Source organism: Ranitomeya variabilis, chromosome 6 (assembly GCF_051348905.1).
Source record: "Ranitomeya variabilis isolate aRanVar5 chromosome 6, aRanVar5.hap1, whole genome shotgun sequence".
In the NCBI taxonomy this organism is placed as follows: domain Eukaryota; kingdom Metazoa; phylum Chordata; class Amphibia; order Anura; family Dendrobatidae; genus Ranitomeya; species Ranitomeya variabilis.
This window is the reverse complement of record NC_135237.1, coordinates 178,245,009-178,269,815: the sequence shown is the minus strand read 5'-3', so window position 1 is coordinate 178,269,815 and position 24,807 is coordinate 178,245,009. Positions and strand designations below refer to the sequence as shown.

Here is a 24,807-nt window from a genome sequence, read left to right as displayed (position 1 = left end):
GCAAGCGCTAAGGGATGATGTTGTGGAAGAGGTGGAGGATGAGGATTCACCATTTCCATCATCTTCTGGACAGTCAGCGCCACGTGGTTCCTCACAAACGCGTAGGCAGGGGACAGTTTGTGAGGAGGATGAGGAGGAGTCAATGGAGGAGGAAGACATCCGTCCAGAGGAGGGAGTTACCGAATTGTCCAGTACTCAGTGTGTACAGCGAGGGTGGGGTGATGACGAGCGGGCAGAGATCACGCCTCCAGCAGGGGACAGCATTTCTTGGGCAGTTGGCAGTCTGCAGCACATGGTGGATTACATGCTGCAGTGCCTGAGAAACGACCGCCGCATCGCCCACATTCTCAACATGTCTGATTATTGGGTGTTCACCCTCCTCGATCCTCGCTACCGGGACAACGTAGAAAGCCTCATCACACCGTTGAACCGGGAGCGAAAAATGCGGGAGTACCAAGACACACTGGTGAATTCCATCATCTTCTCCATTCCAACTGAGAGAAGTGCTGCTAGTGCATTCCAAAGCAGCTCAGTGCGTCCAGGCAGTGGTGGAGGCTCTGCACAAAGAGGGAGCAGAAGCAGTGCCTCTGCCCAAGGCAAGACCAGTATGGCCCAACTGTGGCACAGTTTTCTGTGCCCCCCACAAAAGTCTACACCATCACAGACGGCTCCAGTCAGCAGGAGGCAACGGTTCCGTCAGATGGTGACAGACTACATGTCTTGCCCTCTTGCTGTACTCCCAGACGGCTCTTCCCCTTTCAAGTTTTGGGTCTCAAAGCTGGATACATGGCCAGAGCTAAGCCAGTATGCATTGGAGGTGCTGTCTTGCCCTGCGGCCAGTGTATTATCGGAACGTGTCTTTAGTGCTGCAGGTGGTGTACTAACTGACCGTCGCATGCGACTATCCTCCGATAACGTTGACCAGCTTACTTTCCTGAAAATGAACAAGGCCTGGATCTCGCAGGAATTTGCCACTCCTCCTCCTGATTAAATAATTAGGTCACTGTATACGTTATCCAGGTCTCCTGTTGTGTTCATCTTTCTACCACCTGAACTTAAATTCCTGGGCTCCAACACCGCCAGTTGAGGCTCAGAAGTGCCGTCTGCACAGTCAAAACATACGACCCAGTGTTATTGGGTTTCAGTAACGTCAGCTGATCCCCAGCTGTGTAGCCGGCAATGTGTCATGCGACCGCCACACTGACACAACAACTGAAATGTAAGGGAATCTGTCCCCACCCCCCCAAGGCGTTTGTTACTGAAAGAGCCACCTTGTGCAGCAGTAATGCTGCACAAGGAAAAGGTAGCTATTTTGGTTTAGCTCCTTGCACACGCAGAACTTAACACTTATAAAATGTGTCCACTGATACCGTAAAACCGTCCCGGAGGTGGGACTTTCCTTCGTAATATGACGCAGTACAGCCGTCATTCCTCCCCCCCCCCCCGGCGCCGCGCCCCGGCTCCTCAGCGTTGTTTGATTCCGTCCCGGAGCCTGCGCTGTTATGTTATCCCGTGGCCAGGCACACTTAGCGCTGCCCGTCTTCTGGCATCATTTGGTGTCAGGATGGCTGCGCCTGTGCGGCCGCGCTGGCCGAGAGCCCGCCTCGCAGTGTCTTCTGATTTAATCCCACTGGGGGCCTGGGTTCCATGGACATGCGCAGTGCATATCTGAACCTCCACCTCTCACTCATCTCCCTATGGCTTCTTCAGACTGTTCGGTGTCAGCTGGTCCCTAATAGCATGCCACGGCCGTGACACCGCACAGTCTTAAGAAGCCGTAGGGAGGGGAGTGAGAGGCGAGGATATGCACTGCGCATGGCCATGGATCCCAGGCCCCCAGTGGGATAAAATCAGAAGACACTGCGAGGCGGGCTCTCGGCCAGTTCGGCCGCACAGGCGCAGCCAGCCTGACACCAAATGATGTCAGAAGATGGGCAGCGCTAAGTGTGCCTGGCCAAGGGATAACATAACAGCGCAGGCTCCGGGACGGAATCAAACTACGCTGAGGAGCCGGGGCGCGGCGCCGGGGGGGTAGGAATGACGGCTGTGCTGCGTCATATTACGAAGGAAAGTCCCACCTCCGGGACGGTTTCACGGTTTCAGGAGACACATTTTATAAGTGTTTAGTTCTGTGTTTGCAAGGAGCATGATGAAAAGAGCCACCTTTTCCTTTTGCATCTTTTGTGCTGCACAAGCTGGCTCTTTCAGCTACAAACGCCTTGGGGGGGGGGGTTAAAGGTTCCCTTTCGACTTTCTCAGGCTTCGGCCTACATTGTGCTCCTCTGCTTTTCCACCTGTCCCTGGGCTCCAACACCGCCAGTTGCCGTCCAGAAGTGCTGTACGCACAGTCAACAGTCCCTCCTCTGTTATTGGGGTTCAGTAACGTCAGCTGTTCCCCAGCTGTGTGTGTGGCAATCCCTCCTACCTCCTCCTACCTCCTCCTCCTCCACCTGTCCCTGGGCTCCAACACCGCCAGTTGCCGTCCAGAAGTGCTGTACGCACAGTCAACAGTCCCTCCTCTGTTATTGGGGTTCAGTAACGTCAGCTGTTCCCCTGCTGTGTGTGTGGCAATCCCTCCTACCTCCTCCTACCTCCTCCTCCTCCACCTGTCCCTGGGCTCCAACACCGCCAGTTGCCATCCAGAAGTGCTGTACGCACAGTCAACAGTCCCTCCTCTGTTATTGGGGTTCAGTAACGTCAGCTGTTCCCCTGCTGTGTGTGTGGCAATCCCTCCTACCTCCTCCTACCTCCTCCTCCTCCACCTGTCCCTGGGCTCCAACACCGCCAGTTGCCGTCCAGAAGTGCTGTACGCACAGTCAACAGTCCCTCCTCTGTTATTGGGGTTCAGTAACGTCAGCTGTTCCCCAGCTGTGTGTGTGGCAATCCCTCCTACCTCCTCCTACCTCCTCCTCCTCCACCTGTCCCTGGGCTCCAACACCGCCAGTTGCCGTCCAGAAGTGCTGTACGCACAGTCAACAGTTCCTCCTCTGTTATTGGGGTTCAGTAACGTCAGCTGTTCCCCAGCTGTGTGTGTGGCAATCCCTCCTACCTCCTCCTACCTCCTCCTCCTCCACCTGTCCCTGGGCTCCAACACCGCCAGTTGCCGTCCAGAAGTGCTGTACGCACAGTCAACAGTCCCTCCTCTGTTATTGGGGTTCAGTAATGTCAGCTGTTCCCCTGCTGTGGGTGTGGCAATCCCTCCTACCTCCTCCTACCTCCTCCTCCTCCACCTGTCCCTGGGCTCCAACACCGCCAGTTGCCGTCCAGAAGTGCTGTACGCACAGTCAACAGTCCCTCCTCTGTTATTGGGGTTCAGTAATGTCAGCTGTTCCCCTTCTGTGGGTGTGGCAATCCCTCCTACCTCCTCCTACCTCCTCCTCCTCCACCTGTCCCTGGGCTCCAACACCGCCAGTTGCCGTCCAGAAGTGCTGTACGCACAGTCAACAGTCCCTCCTCTGTTATTGGGGTTCAGTAACGTCAGCTGTTCCCCAGCTGTGTGTGTGGCAATCCCTCCTACCTCCTCCACCTCCTCCTCTTCCACCTGTCCCTGGGCTCCAACACCGCTAGTTGCCGTCCAGAAGTGCTGTACGCACAGTCAACAGTCCCTCCTCTGTTATTGGGGTTCAGTAACGTCAGCTGTTCCCCAGCTGTGTGTGTGGCAATCCCTCCTACCTCCTCCACCTCCTCCTCCTCCACCTGTCCCTGGGCTCCAACACCGCTAGTTGCCGTCCAGAAGTGCTGTCCGCACAGAGCCAAACACCTCGCCAATGTGTTAGTGGGGTTCAGCACCGCCAGCTGTTCTCCTGCTGTGCAGCCGGCAACGTGTACTGCGACCGCCACGCAGGCACAACAAGTTAAATTTAAGGGAACCTTTCCCCCCCCCCCCAGGCGTTTGTTACTGAAGGAGCCACCTTGTGCAGCAGTAATGATGCAAAGGGAAAAAGTGCCTCTTTTCGTGGTGCTCCTTGCACATGCTGATCCTAACACTTATGAAAAGTGTCCCCTCCTACCGTGATACCGTCCGGTTGGTGGAACTTTCCTTTGTGATGTGACGCAGCACAGACGTCATTCTTACCCCCTTGGCGCCGTGCGCCGCCTCCTCAGCGTTGTTTGAATCAGTCCCGGAGCCTGCGCTCTTAGGTTAGCCCTTGGCCATGCACACATTTTGCGCTGCCCGTCTTCTGACATCATTTGGTGTCAGGCTGGCTGCGCCTGTGCGGCCGCGCTGGCCGAGAGCCCGCCTCGTACTGTCTTCTGATTTAATCCCACTGGGGGCCTGAGATCCATGGACATGCGCAGTGCATATCTGAACCTCCACCTCTCACTCATCTCCCTACGGCTTCTTCAAACTGTGCGGTGTCAGCTGGTCCCTAATAGCATGCCACGGCCGTGACACCGCACAGTCAGAAGAAGCCGTAGGGAGATGAGTGAGAGGTGGAGGTTCAGATATGCACTGCGCATGTCTATGGATCTCAGGCCCCCAGTGGGATTAAATCAGAAGACAGTACGTGGCGGGCTCTCGGCCAGCGCGGCCGCACAGGCGCAGCCAGCCTGACACCAAATGATGTCAGAAGATGGGCAGCGCAAAATGTGTGCATGGCCAAGGGCTAACCTAAGAGCGCAGGCTCCGGGACTGATTCAAACAACGCTGAGGAGGCGGCGCACGGCGCCAAGGGGGTAAGAATGACGGCTGTGCTGCGTCACATCACAAAGGAAAGTTCCACCTACCGGACGGTATCACGGTAGGAGGGGACACTTTTTATAAGTGTTAGGTTCAGCATGTGCAAGGACCATAATTAAAAGAGCTAAGTTTACCTTTTCCAGCATTAGTGCTGTACACGATGGCTCTTTCAGCTACAAACGCCTGGGGGGGGGGGTTAAAGTTTCCCTTTCAACTTGCTCCAGTGCAGGCTTCGGCCAATGTGTCAGTGGGGTTCAGCACCGCCAGCTGTTCCCCTGCTGTGCAGCCGGCAACGTGTCCTGCAACTGCCACGCAGGCACAACAGACCCAAAGCTGCCGCCAGTGCAGGCTTCGGCCTACACTCTGCTCCATCTCCTCCTCCTGCTGACCCTGGGCTCTAACACCCACAGTTGGGGCCCAGATGTGCTAGCTGCACAGAGCCAAACACCAGCCAATGTGTCAGTGGGGTTCAGCACCGCCAGCTGTTCCCCTGCTGTGCAGCCGGCATCGTGTCCTGCAAAAGCCACGCAGACACAAGAACTGAAATTGAAGGGAACCTGTCCCCCCTCCCCCAGGCGTTTGTACATTTTTAAGGCCACCTTGTACAGCGGTAATGCTGCATGTGTGCAAGGTGGCTCATAAACGTATTCTCCTCGCACATGTGGAACTGAAAACACGTCTGAAATGTGTCCTCTGTGTGACCATTTAACCGTCCCGGGGGTGTGACTTTCCTTTGTAATGACACGCTGCAACCCCCTTGGTAGCGCTGCCCGTCTTCTGGCATCATTGTTTGGCTGCCTGCGCCTCTGCGGCCGCCCTGACCCACACAACGCCCCTCGGTGTCTTATTTCTTGGGACTGCGAGGGTGTGATTGATGGGCATGAGCAGTGCATCACTTCGCCTGTCCCTCATCTCCTTCCGCCTTCTTCAGACTGTGCGGCTTCATGGCCGTGGCATGCGATAAGGGATCAGCTGACGCCGCACAGTCTGCAGCGGGTGTAAGGACCCGAGTGCGAGAGGCGAACATATGTGCTGCGCCAGGCCATGAATCACAGCCCCGCAGTGTTTTAACAATGTTAAGACACCGCGGGGCTGGGATTCATGGTCATCGCGAACCGCAGCGGCCGACATTAAATGAGGTCAGAAGATGGGCAGCGCTAACAGCGCTAGGCCAGGGGATAACACGACAGCGCAGACTCCTGTACAGCAAATAACAACGCTCAGGAGGCTGCACCCAGCACCAAGGTGGGATTCTTGACATCTGTGCTGCGTCTCATTACAAAGGGAACTCGCGCCTCCAACACAGTTTGACTGTATAAAGGGCTAAATGTTATACGTGTTTCATTCAGCGTGTGCAAGGAGCAAAATTAAAAGAGCAACCTTTGACTTGTGCAGCACTACTGCTGCATAAGCTGTGGCTCTTCTACTTTGTAACCCCTGAGGGGGGGTTAAAGGTTACCTTTGAAATTGGTTCAAGTAGGCTTCGGCCTACACTCTGCTCCCCCTGCAGAGCCCGGGCTCCAACACCGCCAGTTGGGGCCCGGTACTGCTAGCTGCACAGAGCCAAACACCAGCCAATGTGTCAGTGGGGTTCAGCACCGCCAGCTGTTCCCCTGCTGTGCAGCCGGCAACGTGTCCTGCAACTGCCACGCAGGCACAACAGACCCAAAGCTGCCGCCAGTGCAGGCTTCGGCCTACACTCTGCTCCATCTCCTCCTCCTGCTGACCCCGGGCTCTAACACCGCCAGTTGGGGCCCGGTACTGCTAGCTGCACAGAGAAAAACACCAGCCAATGTGTCAGTGGGGTTCAGCACCGCCAGCTGTTCCCCTGCTGTGCAGCCGGCATCGTGTCCTGCAAAAGCCACGCAGACACTTGCTCTTGTACCTTCTGCTCCCCATCCTGGTTCCAGTACCGTCAGCTGGTTCCGGGCAGAGCCTTTGGCTTAGGTGCCTCCCTCTGGGTATCCGAGTTCCACCGTCAGGTGGTCCTTGGTAGTGCTTTCAGGCACGGGTACCTCCTGCTTAGTAACCGGGTTCCAGTAACGTCAGCTGGTCCTCGGTAGTTCCATTGGCTCTTGGACCTTCGGCTACCCATCCGGGTTCCAGCACCGTCAGCTGGTTCTCGGCACTGTCTTTTGCTCTTGTACCTTCTGCTCCCCATCCTGGTTCCAGTACCGTCAGCTGGTTCCGGGCAGAGCCTTTGGCTTAGGTGCCTCCCTCTCGGTATCCGAGTTCCACCAACGTCAGGTGGTCCTTGGTAGTGCTTTCAAGCACGGGTACCTCCTGCTTAGTAACCGGGTTCCAGTAACGTCAGCTGGTCCTCGGTAGTTCCATTGGCTCTTGGACCTTCGGGTAGCCATCCGAGTTCCAGTTCCATCAGCTGGTTCTCGGCATTTTCTCAGCCTTCTTGTACCTTCTGCTACATTTCCAAATTCAAGAGACTAAACACGATGACCCGGAAGACCACCCCTAAGATGACGACGACACCAGAGACGACAACCACCGTGATGACGACGACCCTGGAGACGATGACCCTGAAGACCACCCCGATGACGACGACCCCGGAGACGACGACCCTGAAGACCACCCCGATGACGACGACCCCGGAGACGACGACCCTGGAGACGACGACGACCTGGAAGACCGAGAAGCAGAAGAACAAGAGGCTGCAGAACAAAGAGCAGAAGAACATTAAGCATAACACTAAATATCAGAGCAAAAAATATTATCTAAATTATAAGCAGAAGAAGACTAAGCAGTGTATGGGGGTGAGTCCGTTCCTCCTCGTGGTGCCCCTGGATAAAGCCTGATGCTGCAGGCCAAACTGAACGCGGACAAATGTAACTGTTTTGTGACAGGCAGAACGGAAGGTGTAATCTTCAAACTTTTATAGATGACAACTACGGGAATGCCTGTCACAAATAAGAATATGATGAAGAAGTAGAATATGATGAAGATAATAGTAAAATAAAAAGAATATGAACAATGTAACCAAAAAAATAATAGGTAGAAGATGAAGAAGAAGATGAATAAGGTGAAGAAGTTGATGTCAAAGAAGCTGATGATGAGGATAATGAAGAAGAAAGTGTGGGAGAAGTAAAAAAGAAGGTGAAGGGCGTGGAAGTAGTGAAACATCAATATCTGACAAAATAAAAAAAAAATTAACATAGTCAAAATCTTTCTACCGCCGAACGTCATAAAAAAACCAAAATCCTGCTATTCTATTACATTGGGCTACACCTCTGTGCCTTTCATGTCTCCGCCACGTCCCCCAATACATCCTACATTATTCTTAGTTGTTTTCCTTCATGTAGAATGAACCTACAAGTTTATAAAGGGTTTATTTTAATTCCGATATTTTCGTCCCATTGACTTGCATTGGGATCGGGTATCGGTATCGGATTAGATCCGATATTTTGACGGTATCGGCCGATACTTTCCGATACCGATACTTTCCGATATCGGAAAGTATCGCTCAACACTACTTACCATGCGTCATGGTGACGTCAGTTTGATTAAGGACTGAGCAGGACTGGGTTTCAACTGGATACCCAGCAAATGGAAAGCTTTTAATGATGAGCGACTGTGCTCGGATAAGTTGTTTTCCGAGCATGCTTGTGTCCTATTCGAGTATTTTCGGCATGCTCAAAAAAAATGCTTGAGTCACCACAGTGGCATGTCTCACAGCTGCTCGATACTACATACTACATACTACATACAATACATTCATACATTACATACAATACATACATATAGACATACAGTACATTAAACATAGAGTTCATACTCACAAGCACTTGTCACTTTGTTCCCCAAAGCCAGTGTCATTTGTAAAAAAGATTAAAATAACAAACAACCAATATACTCCCTGTCCGCAGAAATCCACGAGTGTCCCACGACGATCTTCCGTGGAGAACGACAGCATCAGCTGATGCGACCGCTCTCTAGGGGCTTCAGGAACACAATGACGGGAGGAAGGTATCCTTCCGCACTGTATTCCTCCGCCGCTGTAAAAGAAAATAGTCCCTAGTCTCACTTTATGCCATTGATGTGTGAGAAATTTTCCCAATTGTCAATTCAGCAATTGACATAAAGTAAGACTCAGAGGTTACTATACTTCAGTGATGCACTGCAGGAGCCATTGTCCCCTGTCAGTGTGTCACTGAAGGTCCTATAGAGCAGTGACATCACCTGAAAAAAAATACTTTTTTCCTAATGTGTGTGTGTTTTATTAACCCTTTACTAGTATTGGATTAATAATGGCTAGGCGTCTTATTGACGCCTCTCCGTTATTAACCCGGCTTAATGTCACCTTACGATAGCAGAAAAAACGGATCCTGCAAATGTGCTCGCAGGATGCGTTTTTTTACCCGTAGACTTGTACTAGTGACGGATCGCGACGGATGGCCACACGTCGTGTCCGTCGTGCAACGGATCCGTCGTGTTTTGGCGGACCGTCGGCATGAAAAAACGTTCAAGTGAACTTTTTTGTCCGTCGCGTCTGCCATTTTCTACCGTGCATGCGCGGATGAAACTCCACCCCCTCCTCCCCAGACTTCAGAATGGGCAGCGGATGCATTGAAAACTGCATCCGCTGCCCACGTCGTACACAAATTTCACAACGCGCGTCGGTACGTAGGCCTGATGCATAGCGATGGACCCGTACCGACGCAAGTATGAAAAAGGCCTTAATGAGCATTGAATTTAAAAAAAAATAGAAAAAACGGCGTGGAAAGCTGACGGCTGGGGGCCAATATTTGTAGCCTGCTATGAATATCAGCCCGCAGCTGTCTGCGTAGCCTTTACTGGCTATTAAAATAGGGGGACCCCCCAAAAAAATGACGTGCGGTCCCCCTATATTTTATAGCCAGAAAGGCTACGCAGACAGCTGCGGGCTGATATTCATAGCCTAGAGAGGGGCCATGGATGTTGGCCCCCCCGGCTACAAATACCAGTCCACAGCCTCCCCAGAAATGGCGCATCTGTAAGATGTGCCAATTCCGGCACTTAGCCCCTCTCTTCCCACTCCCGTGTAGTGGTGGGATATGGGGTAATAAGGGGTTAATGTCACTTTGCTATCGTAAGGTGACATTAAGCCGGGTTAATAACGGAGAGGCGTCAATGAGATGCCTATCCATTATTAATCCAATAATAACACTGGTCAACAGCATTTTTGGTGCCAAAGATATTTCATCGAATTTAGGGTATTTTTGGGGTGCTGATTCTGAATATGTCATCAGTTTTGCCAGATTGGCTCAAGTTTTTGAGATTTTTGGTATCTTATTTATAGCACTTGTTGGTAAATGCGACGCATCATCTCATTAATTTCTTTGGATTAGTACTTGAACTGAGCAGTTCTCAATATAGTTTTGTGTTAATTAGTGTTCTAAAAGTTTGTTCATAGCTTGATTTTTGCACTAACTTTATGTTGTTGTCTGTTTTCCAGTGAAAAGCATGAACTCCTCAAGAAGAAGTTGTCTTAACGATCCAGACTCATTCTGTTACATTTGTGGTGAATACACACTGCCAAAACATAGAAGAAACATAACAGACTTCGTAAAAAAAGTGTATTTTGCCTATTTTGGGGTTATGCTTGGGGACCAAGACAAGTTTTGGGCACCACACATAGTGTGCAAAGCATGTATCGAATTATTGCGAAAATGGAGCAAAGGACAAAGAAAAAGCTTCAAATTTGGTGTTCCAATGGTGTGGAGAGAGCCAAAAAATCATCATGATGACTGTTAATTATGGTAAACACAGGTACAGGCACATCTTCACAATGAGGGACAGGCCTTCTTGCAGATTCCATGTTACTCCCATTTTCGTTTCTTATGCTTATTGAATCCTTGCACTTGCACTGCACAGAAATAACAGTCATCATGATGATTTTTTGGCTCTCTCCACACCATTGGAACACCAAATTTGAAGCTTTTTCTTTGTCCTTTGCTCCATTTTCGTAATAATTCGATACATGCTTTGCACACTATGTGTGGTGCCCAAAACTTGTCTTGGTCCCCAAGCATAACCCCAAAATAGGCAAAATACACTTTTTTTACGAAGTCTGTTATGTTTCTTCTATGTTTTGGCAGTGTGTATTCACCACAAATGTAACAGAATGAGTCTGGATCGTTAAGACAACTTCTTCTTGATGAGTTCATGCTTTTCACTGGAAAACAGACAACAACATAAAGTTAGTGCAAAAATCAAGCTATGAACAAACTTTTAGAACACTAATTAACACAAAACTATATTGAGAACTGCTCAGTTCAAGTACTAATCCAAAGAAATTAATGAGATGATGCGTCGCATTTACCAACAAGTGCTATAAATAAGATACCAAAAATGTCAAAAACTTGAGCCAATCTGGCAAAACTGATAGCATATTCAGAATCAGCACCCCAAAAATACCCCAAATTCATTAAAATATTTTGGACACCAGAAAAAAAATTTTTTTTTGTTGACCTGTGTAATAAAGGGTTAATAAAACACACACATTAGGAAAAAAGTATTTTAATATTCTTAATTTCACCATACTTACCATACTTCAGCGCCTGCAAAAAACGTAAAATAATAACCCGTATACTACCTGTCCGCCATAGTCCAATTCATAACAAGTGTCCCACGACGATCTCCCCTATAGAACAGTGACATCGGGTGATGTCCCTGCTCTATAGGACCTTCAGTAACATACTGACAGGAGACAAAGGCTCCTGCAGTGCATCACTGAACTATAGTAACCTCTGAATCTTACTTTATGTCAATTGCTGCTTGGGAAAATTCCTCACACAGCAATGGCATAAAGTGAGACCTTCCTCCCGTCATTGTGTTCCTGAAGCCCCTAGAGAGCGGTCGCATCAGCTGATGCTGCCGTTCTCCACGGGAGATCGCCGTGGGACACTCGTGGATTTCTGCGGACAGGGAGTATATTGGTTGTTTGTTATTTTAATCTTTTTTACAGATGACACTGGCTTTGGGGAACAAAGTGACAAGTAATGGTGAGTATGTAATCTATGTTATATGTATTGTATGTATGTATTGTATGTAATGTATGAATGTATTGTATGTAGTATGTATGTAGTATGTATCTAGTATGTATGTAGTATGTGTGTATGTATGTATGTAGTATGTATGTAGTATGTATGTTGTATGTATGTATGTATGTAGTATGTATGTAGTATGTATGTATGTAGTATGTATGTATGTATGTAGTATGTATGTATGTAGTATGTATGTAGAATGTATGTAGCATGTATGTAGCATATATGTAGCATGTAGTATGTATGTAGTATGTAGCATGTATGTAGCAGGTATGTAGCATGTATGTGGCATGTAGTATGTATGTAGTATGTATGTATCATGTATGTAGTATGTATGTAGCATGTATGTAGCATGTATGTAGCATGTAGTATGTATGTAACATGTATGTAGCATGTAGTATGTATGTAGCATGTATGTAGCATGTATGTAGCATGTAGTATGCATGTAGTATGTATGTAGTATGTATGTAGCATGTATGTAGTATTTTATTTTTACAGTCAACACATTAGCCGGATGATGGGACTACTACTGTCCCATCATTGGCTAATGTGTCAAGCACTGTCACTGTAGCAGGCATCGTCCGATGGGATTTGGAGTCCCATCGGACGATGCCTGAACACACGCACAGAGCCCCGGCAGCCCACACAGAGCCCGACACGCAGCACAGGGCCCCGGCAGCCCACACAGAGCCCCGGCACGCCGCACAGAGCCCCGACACGCTGCACAGAGCCCCGGCAGCTTGCACAAAGCCCCGGCACACCGCACAGAGCCCCGGCAGCCCACACAGAGCCCCGGCAGCCCGCACAGAGCCCCGCACAGAGCCCCGGCAGGCAGCACAGAGCCCCGGCAGCCCACACAGATCCCCGGCATGCCACACAGAGTCCTGGCATGCATGCACAGAACCCCCCCACAATCCCGCACAGACCCCGCCCACACAGAGACATGCAGTCTCCGCCCACGCACCGCCCACACTCCATTAAAGTGCATTATTGCACTATGGGAACTTCCAATTCCGATATCCGATATCGCAAAAATATCGGAACTCAGTATCGGAATTCCGATAAAGCGAATATCGGCGATACCCGATATTTGCAGTATAGGAATGCTCAACACTAGTGGCGACTAAAGATTTTTTCTAGATCACAACAAAAATACTCGATTAGCAGGCTCGCTCATCACTAGAAGCTATATAAATGTTATGTCCAGCTCAAAGAAAGGGAAGCAACACCCTTACTTGCAATAAATGCAGAAACCTGAAACTTAGCTGAAAAAATGAACTGCAGTATAAATTGACATGTATGCAAAATAGGATCATGTTCACACTGGCCAGTAAACAGACAAAAACCGAAGACAGAAACAAAATGAACATATTAGTGCAGGTAAGGGTGTAGCCTCTCTTTCCCTTTCTTTGAGCTGGACATAATGCCATTGTTCACACTGTCATCACTTTGACACCTGATAAGGTTCTGCATTTAGTGCAGGTGAGGCTGTGGCCTCCTTTTTTTTGATCTTGACATAACGTTTATATAACTTCCCATTTGCTGGGTATCTATTCCAGACCTGGTCTTGCGCTGCCCTTATTCTCATTGATGTCACTTTAACACATTGGTAAGGTGTTAATACTAGAGGTTAGTTAGAGCTTAGATTGTGGTACTCCTTAATTCTGTTGGATTGGCTTTTACACTTTTTTGTTAATCAAAAATGGTGTTTACTATGTACCCTAATTTATCCATATGCACTATTGCTTTTACTTATTTAATTACAGCAGGGTATATGTTAATTTTGTTTCTGTCTTGGGTTTTGTTTATTTAATGACCGGTGTGAACATGCTCCTATACCTTGCTTATATACCAACTGACACTCCACTTCATTTTTTTGGGTTAACCTTCTAGGCACATTAACTTCATTGGTATTCTTTAACTGGATCCCTTTATTCCTTCCTATTTTCAGTAGTACATTTTTATTTTCTTTGAAGCACCAAAGAAAGCTAAAATTTGTAAGCACTTGGTGTAGGAGGCCGTTATAAATCTCTCTATCATTTCTGTAATACGAGGACATTCACCAAATTTGACCCAACCTGGTATCCATTAAAGATGTGGCAATAAAGTTTTTTACTTCGTGATGGGTATAATCTTGTTATGGCATTTTATCTTTCATGAGTATCTCAATGAGGCTGGGTTCAGAAGACTGTATTAAAAAACAAGCCAGTCATGATCGCAAATTGCTGACGTGACTAGCTCCATGTGTGACTCCGTGTGCTTGTCTTCACCGCATTCGAATGTCAAAACTGCCTTTTATTGCATGCATTATTATGGTCCATAAAATAGACCAAAGTAGTGCGTTATGGCTTTTTTCTTCCACAATGACCGTCGGTCCACACAGAGAAATCGGCCATTTTCATTAACGCACTGACTATAATGAGTCCATTTGCTTTCAGTGGGCACACAGACCAATTATACACACACCTGAACGAGCCCTAAGACAAAACAAAAAAGGAGCAAAAAAGCTACCCAAATGGTAGCTGCATATTACATCCTTCTGGAGGCATAGAGTTCAGGGAAACATCAGCAGTCTTCCTAAAGCCACTCTGCTAGTGTCCTTGCCTTGCTCTGCCACCAGCATCTTTTCTTTACACTAAAGTGGCAAGTGAAGTCTACTGTTGAGCCACCTGAAGAACATTCTACTTCCTTTAACCACCATGGTTTCCAAACCCTGGAGCAGTTAAAAGAGTTAACAAAAGACCAACAATGTATTTTTCCCTTGCTGTGTGCACTGTGTTCATTTTGTTTTAGTGGTTTTGTGTCACTTTTCCAGGAGGATCCTAGGTGGAATCCACTTTAAGGGCTCATACTCACTTCTGCGAAATACGGACGAGTGCAATCCGATAAAAAATCATATTGCACTCGGACCAATGTTATTCAATGAGTTACATCTCATTTGCGATTTTTTTTCTCAGCAGAAATCGGACTGAGGAAAAAATCACAGCATGCTGTGATTTGCTGCGTATCTCGGATGAGACTCGCCAATGCAAGTCAATGGGTGCAAGAAAAAAATCGCACAGCACTCGCACCATGTGAGTGTTGTCCGATTTTTACGCACTGGTGTCATTTGAAAAGCCGGCAATTCATGTCTTGCGTACAGTAAAAACACACTGACCTGTTAAGAATAGAATAGAATAGAATAAATAGATATATATATACACATAGAATGTATATATATATATATATATATATATATATATATATGTCAGTGACAAACATATATATATATATATCTTTATATTTCATAGAGAGATAGATAGCAGATTCATTTGTCGGCTTCTGCAAAATCATTGCAGAAGTCGACAGGATAGGAGACATGGTTTACATACAGTAAACCATTGCAGAACAGTTAGATTTATATATCTCAGTGTCTAATACTGTTAGTAGTGTGTGTGTGTAAAATTTTGGACCTGTATGTATTTAATAAAAGAATGCTTGCACGGAAAAAACTAGCGTGGGCTCCTGCACAATTTTTTGTGCCAGAGAGGGAAAACCAGTGACTGAGGGCAGATATTAATAGCCTAGAGAGGGACCATGGTTATTGCCCCCCCAGCTAAAAACATCTGCTCCCAGCCACCCCAGAAAAGGCACATCTGTAAGATGCGCCAATTCCGGCACTTAGTCTCTCTCTTCCCACTGCCTTGTAGTGGTGGCATATGGGGTAAAAAGGGTTAATGTCATCTTTGTATTGTAAGGTGACAGTAAACTGGCTTAGTGGTGGAAAGCTGTCAATAATACACACATGCATTACTAATCCTATAGTTCTTAAAGGGTTAAATAAACACATGCACATGCAGAATAATGTCTTTTAATGAAATAAAACACTAAACACTGTTTGACCATTTTATTGTACTGGTATTCCAAGCGAAGCCCTTGATCTCCTGTAAAAAATGAAAACATAACAAACTAAAAATATACCCATACCTGTTGGGCGTATAGTCAGTCCCACACAGTAATCCATATCTAGGGGAATGTACAGTTTACAACCGGGAGCGCTGCTAATGCGTCCGCTCTCGGCTGTAAACTACTGAGGAATGAATGAAAGGCTGGGAGCGAAGCTTCAGTGACTAGCGGTGACATCACCAAAGCTGCGTTCCCTGGCGGCATGAACTCAAATGAACTGTTGAGCGTGGGAAAATGCCAGCTGATTTTCCCACGCTGAAGGGCTCATATGAGTTCATGCCGGCATGTTTGTGTGTTTATTTAACCCTTTATAAACTATAGGATTTTTAAGGGATAGGTGTCTTATTGACACCCCTCCATTACTAAGTCAGCTTAATGTTACCTTACAATACATAGGTGACATTAACCCCTTATTACCCCATATGCCACCGCTACAGGGCAATGGGAAGAGAGAGGCTAAGTGCCAAAATTGGCGTATTTTACAGATGTGCCTTTTCTGGGTGGCTGGGGTAGATGTTTTAAGCTGGGGGGGCAATAACCATGGTCACTTTCTAGGCTACTAATATCTGCCCTCACTCACTGGTTTTCCCTCTCTGGTGCAGAAAATTGCATGGGAGCCCACGTCATTTTTTTCCATGAAAATTTTTTTTAACTAAATACATACAGATCCCAAATTTTACACACACATACTACTAACAGCATTAGTCACTGACATATATAAATCTAAGGCTGTGTCTACACGATGCAGATTTAGTGCGGATCCGCAGTGGATTTTTCCGCGCAGAAATGCTGCAGATCAACACTGTGATTTACAGTACAATGTAAATCAATGTGAAAAAAAAAAAGCTGTGCAGATGGTGCAGAAAAATGCGCTCAGAAACGCTGCGGATTTAAAAGAAGTGCATGTCACTACTTTTGTGCGGATCTGCAGCGTTTCTGCACCCTTCCATTATAGAAATCCGCAGTGGTAAAATCCGCATAAAATCCGCACAAAATCCACATCAATTCCGCATAAAAACTGCACAAAATCCGCATAAAATCCGCGGCAAATCTGCACCTGCGGTTTCTGCCAGGAGATGCGGATTTTGTGCAGAAAATTCTGCACCCCATTCCACATCGTGTGCACATAGCCTAACTGTTCTGCAATGGTTTACTGTATGTAAACCATGTCTCCTATCCTGTCGGCTTCTGAAATGAATTTGCAGAAGCCGACAAATGAATTATTGCCTATTCTGCTATCTATCTATAAAATATAAAGATATATATATGTGTGTCACTGACGTATATATATATACTGTATATATATATATATATATATATATATATATATATATATACTGTATATATACAGTATATATACACCTATACTATGTGTATATATCTATTCTAACCTATTCTATTCTATACTGTACTCGGCATCTGCCAGCTTTTAATCTATCTATCTATCTATCTATCTATCTATCTATCTATCTATCTATCTATCTATCTATCCTATGGTATATATATGTGTGTGTTTTGAAGATTACTTGGTATTAAAACGATGTGTGCAGTTGTATTTTACAATGCGATTTTAATATGAGCTTTTACATAGAGAGAACTGCTATATGTAAAACCTCATGTTAAAATCACATTGCATACGGATTGTACAAGAATGTCATATGGATGTTCCCTGGAAAAATCGCACGAAAATCACATGACACTCACATAGCACTCATCCATTTTTTCGGTCCGGAAATCAGACCGTTTTTTTTCTCGCAAATGGGTATGAGCCCTTAAAGAGACATTGTCTGCACAAACCCAAAACAGGATTTCAAATGTTTTACAGTGTCAATTACACTTTGTCTTAATTTTTTATTTATTCGCCATGCTGGATAAATGAGATGTTTGTTCTCCACATTAACATGACTATTGCGATTTCTAATGTCTATAGTGTTTTGTGATTTTTTTTTTTTATGACTTTTGCACAATAAAAATATTTTGCTTAAAAACGCAATACATTTCATATTACACTCAAAGGTCGATTAACAAAAAAAATATCAAATATGGCTCAGGATATGGCAACATAAAATTCAAGGATTTTTTAAAAACCTAAAAATAGAGCATGTTAAGGAAACCTAAAATATGCTTCCACCTTTATACTTATTTTCTGTGTTTTTAAAATGCAGCAACCAAGCTAGATATGAAGGATTCTTATGGCCATTAATGTTTTTTTTCTATGTTTTTTCTTTTTGGCCAATACAAAAAGAATAAATATCTAAATATTGTATTCAGTTATCTGTCATCTCATCCCCATCACTTGTAACCATATTGATAATTTATTAGGCTAAGCTGGAATACAGAAATCAAATGACCTTGCAAACATACAGAATGATGTCAAATATACTTTATCACCATTATAATAAGTATGTGCCAGGTAGAACAAATGGTGTCACTGTGGCTGGAGAGAATGCATTCAATTAAGTGACAGTGACAGAAAGCATTCTCTCATCGCATATTCAGTGGGCTCATTTCTCGGTAAAATATAATTTGTTGACATTGTCAGAGTAAAATATACAGAATTGTATTTACATCAGCGCCGCCTCTGCCCTGCGTAAATCACACTTTCAGATGTTTCATTTGCTTTGGCCTCTTTGTGTCTTAACCTCTTGTAGCTCCTGCAACTGTTCTGTGTCCCCCGATGGATCCCCTGTGCTCTTTGGCAGGGTGCCTGAGTAACAATTTATTCTTTATTATGCCCCAGTGGCTATTAAATTCAAGAAAGAAGAATATTCAGAACATGTTGACAGAAGAAGTATTTGGTTAGACAAAACTTACATCATCAAATCAGAAAAGATATTATTATTATTATTATTATTATTATAGCACCATTAATATAGCACCATTAATAGTTATATTGCTTTTTATGATTTATGTCATTATTTTAATGATGGTGACATAAACCTGGAAAAAGCACAAAAACAAACTTATATATGTTTGCAATGCTTTAAAACGGTTTACTAGAATTTTTTTGGAGGGCAGGAATTGTATTGTTTTTTATGCCATTTTGGGATGCCTATAATTTGTTTTTTATTTTTGTTATATTTTTTATATGGAGTGAATAGGGAAAAACAGACTTTCCACCATTGTTTTGTCTCATCTGGATTGCAGTAAACATCACGGTTAGGAGAAATTTAAATATCTTGTATAATCTAGGATTTAAGGATTAAATGATGACTTCCAATTGTTCATCTGTTAGATGTAACATTATATGTAATGAAATAACGTCTAGAAAAACTGTGTTTATAAACACAGTACCTTGCGAAAGTATTTTGCTCCCTGGACCCTGGAACTTTTCAACCTTTTCCCACATATCATGCTTCAAACATAAAGATACCAAATGTAAATTTTTGGTGAAGAATCAACAACAAGTGGAACACAATTGTGAAGTTGAACGAAATGTATTGGTTATTTTAAATTTTTGTGGAAATTCAAAAACTGAAAAGGGGGGCGTGCAATATTATTCGGCCCCTTCAATTTAATACTTTGTTGCGCCACCTTTTGCTGTGATTACAGCTGCAAGTCGTTTGGGGTATTTCTCTATCAGTTTTGTACATCGAGAGACTGAAATTCTTTCCCATTCTTCCTTGGCAAACAGCTCGAGCTCAGTGAGGCTTGATGGAGATCGTTTGTGAACAGCAGTTTTCAGCTAAGTACACAGATTCTCGATTGGATTGAGGTCTGGACTTTGACTTGGCAATTCTAACACCCGGATATGTTTATTTGTGAACCATTCCATTGTAGATTTTGCTTTATGTTTGGGATCACTGTATTGTTGTAAGACAAATCTCCGTCCCAGTTTCAGGTCTTTTGTAGACTCCAAAAGGTTTTCTTCAAGAATGGTCCTCTATTTGGCTCCATCCATCTTACCATCAATTTTAACCATCTTCTCTGTCCCTGCTGAAGAAAATCAGGCCCAAACCATGATGCTGCCACCACCATGTTTGACAGTGGGGATGGTGTGTTCAGGGTGATGAGCTGTGTTGCCTTTACGCCAAACATATCGTTTGGCATTGTTGCCAAAAAGTTCGATTTTGGTTTCATCTGACCAGAGCACATTTTTCCACATGTTTGGTGTGTCTCCCAGGTGGCTTGTTGCAAACTTTTAACAACACTTTTTATGGATATCTTTGAGAAATGGCTTTCTTCTTGCCACTCTTCCATAAAGGCCAGATTTGTGCAGAGTACGACTGATTGTTGTCCTATGGACAGACTGTCCCACCTCAGCTGTAGATCTCTGCAGTTCATCCAGAGTGATGATGGGCCTCTTGGCTGCATTTGAGATGAAAGTTTAGAGGGACAGGTCTTGGTAGATTTGCAGTGGTGTGATACTCCTTCCATTTCAATATGATCACTTGCACAGTGTTCCTTGGGAAGTTTAAAGTTTTGGAAATCATTTTGTATCCAAATCCAGCTTTAAACTTCTCCACAACAGTATCACGGACCTGCCTGTTGTGTTCCTTGGTCTTCATGATGCTCTCAAACAGAACCCTGAGGCTATCACAGAGCAGGCACATTTATACGGAGACTTGATTACACACAGGTGGATTATATTTATCATCATTAGGCATTTAGGACAACATTGGATCATTCAGAGATCCACAATGAACTTCTGGAGTAAGTTTGCTGCACTGAAAGTAAAGGGGCCGAATAACAGTCAACACTAGTGTTGAGTGATACCTTCCGATACTTGAAAGTATCGGTATCGGATAGTATCGGCCGATATCCAAAAAATATCGGATATCGCCGATACCGATACCCGATACCAATACAAGTCAATGGGACACAAGTATCAGAAGCTATCTTGGATGGTTCCCAGGGTCTGAAGGAGAGGAAACTCTACTTCAGGCCCCGGGATCCATATTCATGTAAAAAATAAAGAATAAAAAAAAAATATGGATATACTCACCCCTCCGGCGGACCCTGGACCTAGCGGTGTTAACCGGCAGCCTCCGTTCCTAAGAATGAGCGAGTGAAGGACCTTCGATGACGTGGCGGCTTGTGATTAGTCGCGTGACCGCTCATGTGACCGCTCACGCAACCAATCACAAGACCACGACGTCATCGCAGGTCCTTCACTCGCTCATTCTTAGGAACGGAGGCTGCCGGTTGCAGCGGTTACAACCAGGGCGCGTCAGAGGGTGAGTATATCCCTATTTTTTATTTTTATTCTTTATTTTACACATGAATATGCATTCCGATCCCGATTCCCTATATCGCAAAAATATCGGAACTCGGTATCGGAATTCCGATACCGCAAATATCGGCCGATACCCGATACTTGCGGTATCGGAATGCTCAACACTAGTCAACACCCCACTTTTCAGTTTTTGAATTTCCACAAAAATTTCAAATAACCAATAAATTTCCTTCAACTTCACAACTGTGTTCCACTTGTTGCTGATTCTTCACCAAAAAATTACATTTGGTATCTTTATGTTGAAGCATGATATGTGGGAAAAGGTTGAAAAGTTCCAGGGATCCGAATACTTTCGCAAGGCACTATATAATACATAAAAGGGTTGTTCGAGGATGGACACTTATCATGTATCTGAAGATCAGTGGGGGCCAGTGAAGTATGTAATCTCAGGCTACCTTAATTTTAGTGTAAAACATTAGTATGTTAGAATTTAACCACTTTGGCATTGCTCAAAAATGTCTATTGCCCAAAATCAGCCTGAGATTACAAACTTCTGAAATCTTGTTACAAGTATCTATGGCAAATTTGAAGATCATTTTAACGGAATGTCCTTTTACTCCAACATTTTCAATTTGCAACATATTTGTCTGTTTTATGCCCGTTAATTATTGCAATTTACTTTCTTGCAGCAACCCAGTGCAAACATGGAGCAGTATACGACACCTGTGGTCCTGGTTGCCTAAAGTCATGTGAAAACTGGAATGAAATTGGTCCGTGTACAAGACCATGTGTGGCTGGTTGTCACTGCCCAGCTAATTTAGTACTTCATCGAGGAAAATGCATCAAGCCAGCTCTCTGTCCTCAGCGGTGACACAGATTTTTCATCTAGAACTTTTTATCCTGAGGGTTTCCATAAAACTTTCAGTTAATGAAGGACTTAATTGTTTGGATATGGACCTTGTAAAATTAAAACATTCTGAAGCATTCACACACATGGACACAAGTGACTAATATAAATATGATATATATAAATATAAATACAAATTATACAGCGTTTATATAAGCAAAGAAAACCAAATTATTATATGTATATTTTTTGCTATAATGTTTATGTATTATTTTTAGGATTTTATCCTTTAAACTATTTGAACAATTGTATAAATAAAACAGATGTTTCTAATTGAATATAGTGGCATGAGAAAATGTGCTGCTCAGCTCTCATCCTCATTTCGAAAAAGGCTGTTTGTGGAAGAAGCCATTGCCAAACTGAATTTATTTCAACATTCAGATTGAATTTACAGTCATAACTGGAAACCCACATCGAAGATTTGCCAAGTAAAGGATTTGCTCATATACATAATCATACTGTTGATTTAAAAAGTCTACACACCCATTTTTAAATGCCAGGAAGAATCATTTCAGAACTTTGTACACCTTTAATAACACCCATATTCTATACAAATGAATAGAAAAACAAACTTATTTTTTTAATGGTGGAGGAAGCAAAATAAAGAACTAAAATTCTATGATTGCATACATATGAGCATCCTTAAAGGGAATCTGTCACCAGGTTTTTGCAACTTTATCTGAGAGAATCAAAATGTAGGAAAAGAGATCCTGATTCCAAAGATGTATCACTTAGTTTACTGGATGCAGCAGTTGTGACATAATCAGAGTTTTTAGACTTAGCAATGCAGCGGAGCTGAGAATGCTAACCCCGCCCACACCATGCTCTCTATGTGCATTGTCTATTGACGGTGAGCTGCTAATCACAGGAGAAGGTGTGGATGGTCTAGAAGTTGCATGAATTCAGTGTTTTAACCCCTACATCATGCTGTCCTCAGATTACATAGCAAAAACCACTTCTTGAAGTACCCCTTGCATTTATAACAGCATTTAGGCTTTTTTGGGTAGAAGAAAGCAAACTATAAGAAATAATTAATGCAAAGTACAAAAATCTGTACATGGGCTCGCTCACATGAGCGTACAACAATGCTGAGTGCTATATGATAAAATATCGCATAGCACTCGGACCAGTGTTATTCTATGAGGCAGCTCAGATCAACGATTGCGTCCAAGAATCGCATCCCACTCAGTTATACAAGTCTACGGGTGCATGTGAAACATCGTACTGCACTCGGATGTCATCAAAGTGCAGTCCATATACCACAGATGCCGGCAATGGAGCAGATGGAGAAATTACTTTCCCTGTCTCCTTTGCACCTGTACTGTGATTCTTTCATGCAAGACAATCAGAGCACAGAGCACTGACAATTGGCTCACGAACTCAGCAGAGTTTGAGCACAGTGTCATTTGCATAATCGGCCCAATTTTCTCGCACGATACAATATATAATCATGTGACTTCAGCCTTATAATCAATCTGTATTAAATACATACACACATCATTTTAAAATGCATTAAAACAAACTGCAGAAACAGACATTCTGGTGATACATAGTATATAACTATAGTACTGTATATAGTAACTATAGAAGATCAGATAGAAACATTACAGAGACTATGTAGGAGAAATAATCACATAATAAGCTGATAATTACCACCAGAGATGGTCTAATGGTAATTATGTGTTTATTTCTCCTACATCTTCTCTTTAATGTTCCGCCATGTTCACCTATGTTATCATGCCTGTTTGACATTTAGTTCTGTGTGTTCTTGATATTCTTTCTGAATTCATTGCACTTGTGATGATCTATACTGGTTCGATGCATCTATGCACTTATTTGTACAATAGCATTACTTGTACTTTTTCTGTTTGCCTCCTAAATATTTGTGTATATCTGTAATCACCACACTGGGGGGCGATATTACTGTAATACATACAAATATGTGGATTTATGATTACAATGATTACTGGGTCAGGTTATTATGACTTAATCGTTTTATTAATTTATTTCATATATTTCTCCATGTGGGCTTTAACTTTTTTTTAACTCTTTTTGCTCCATGGAGAAGATGTGATAACTCTTGCATAGACTGAGCATTTTTGGAAAAAGATATTGATACATTACTACGTACTACCAGAATGTCTGCCTCTGCACTTTAACCTTTTTAAACTTTTTAATGCATTTTGAAATTAGTTGTGTATATATTTAATAAAAATTGATTATTATACAGATTTTTGTACTTTGGGTAGTTGTTTTTCTGTTTTTGGCTGGTCCTTTTAATATGAATGACATCTTTTAGGAATCTTTTTGGGTACAAATCTATCTGCATGGCTTATTTTCATATTGGTAATCCTTCTGCATCTTTAAGTTACAAACTAGAATACCTCTGGGTTTAAACATAACACAGGATTTAATACTTCAGTTTGATAAACAGATTCCAGTTATTAGAGTTTCCAAACTGTTTTTAAAGCATCCATTCATAGATTTTTTTTAATCTCTTTTCCATTTTACACAGCACTTCAAGGGGTTAATTTTTACCAGGAATATACTGTAATTATTTAGATCTGGTGTGTGCTAAGGGATGTTCTATAGAATCTCATATCAGTTTTTTTTTCCATCAAACCATTACTATGACCTAGCTGTCGAAAAGCGTCTGTTTTGCCTCCAGAGTATCTGTGGTATGCATTTGTCCAAGCTTTTATAATGACTTTACAATAATCACTAAGTTTTATTTATATGTCCATTGCTGGAGAATACTTCCTTTTTTCATTTGTGAACTACGCTCCGGACCAGGGTGGCTCCGTGTGAGGATTCACGGCCAGACAAGCTGCTGAACTGATATCCCCTCTTTTCACTTTCCATTTCCTGACAGATTTTTAAAGGGAACCTGTCACCCCCAAAATCGAAGGTGAGCTAAGCCCACCGGCATCAGGGGCTTCTCTACAGCATTCTGTAATGCTGTCGATAAGCCCCTGATGTATCCTGAAAGATGAGAAAAAGAGGTTAGATTATACTCATTTGGGCTGGCGGTCCGATCCGATGGGCATCGCGGTCCAGTCCG

The 24,807-nt window shown here is 44.1% G+C and overlaps 1 protein-coding gene across 1 annotated transcript in view; it reads left to right on the top strand.

Annotated features, from left to right (window-relative positions):
- BMPER (BMP binding endothelial regulator) overlaps nt 1-24,448 on the top strand; it is a 492,812-nt gene extending 468,364 nt beyond the window's left edge. Inside the window, exon 15 of the mRNA XM_077269281.1 lies at nt 21,529-24,448. Coding sequence (XP_077125396.1) covers nt 21,529-21,710 — 182 coding nt within the window. The 3' untranslated portion in view covers nt 21,711-24,448. The remainder of the gene's footprint in view (nt 1-21,528) is intronic.
- Nucleotides 24,449-24,807: the final 359 nt, after the last annotated feature.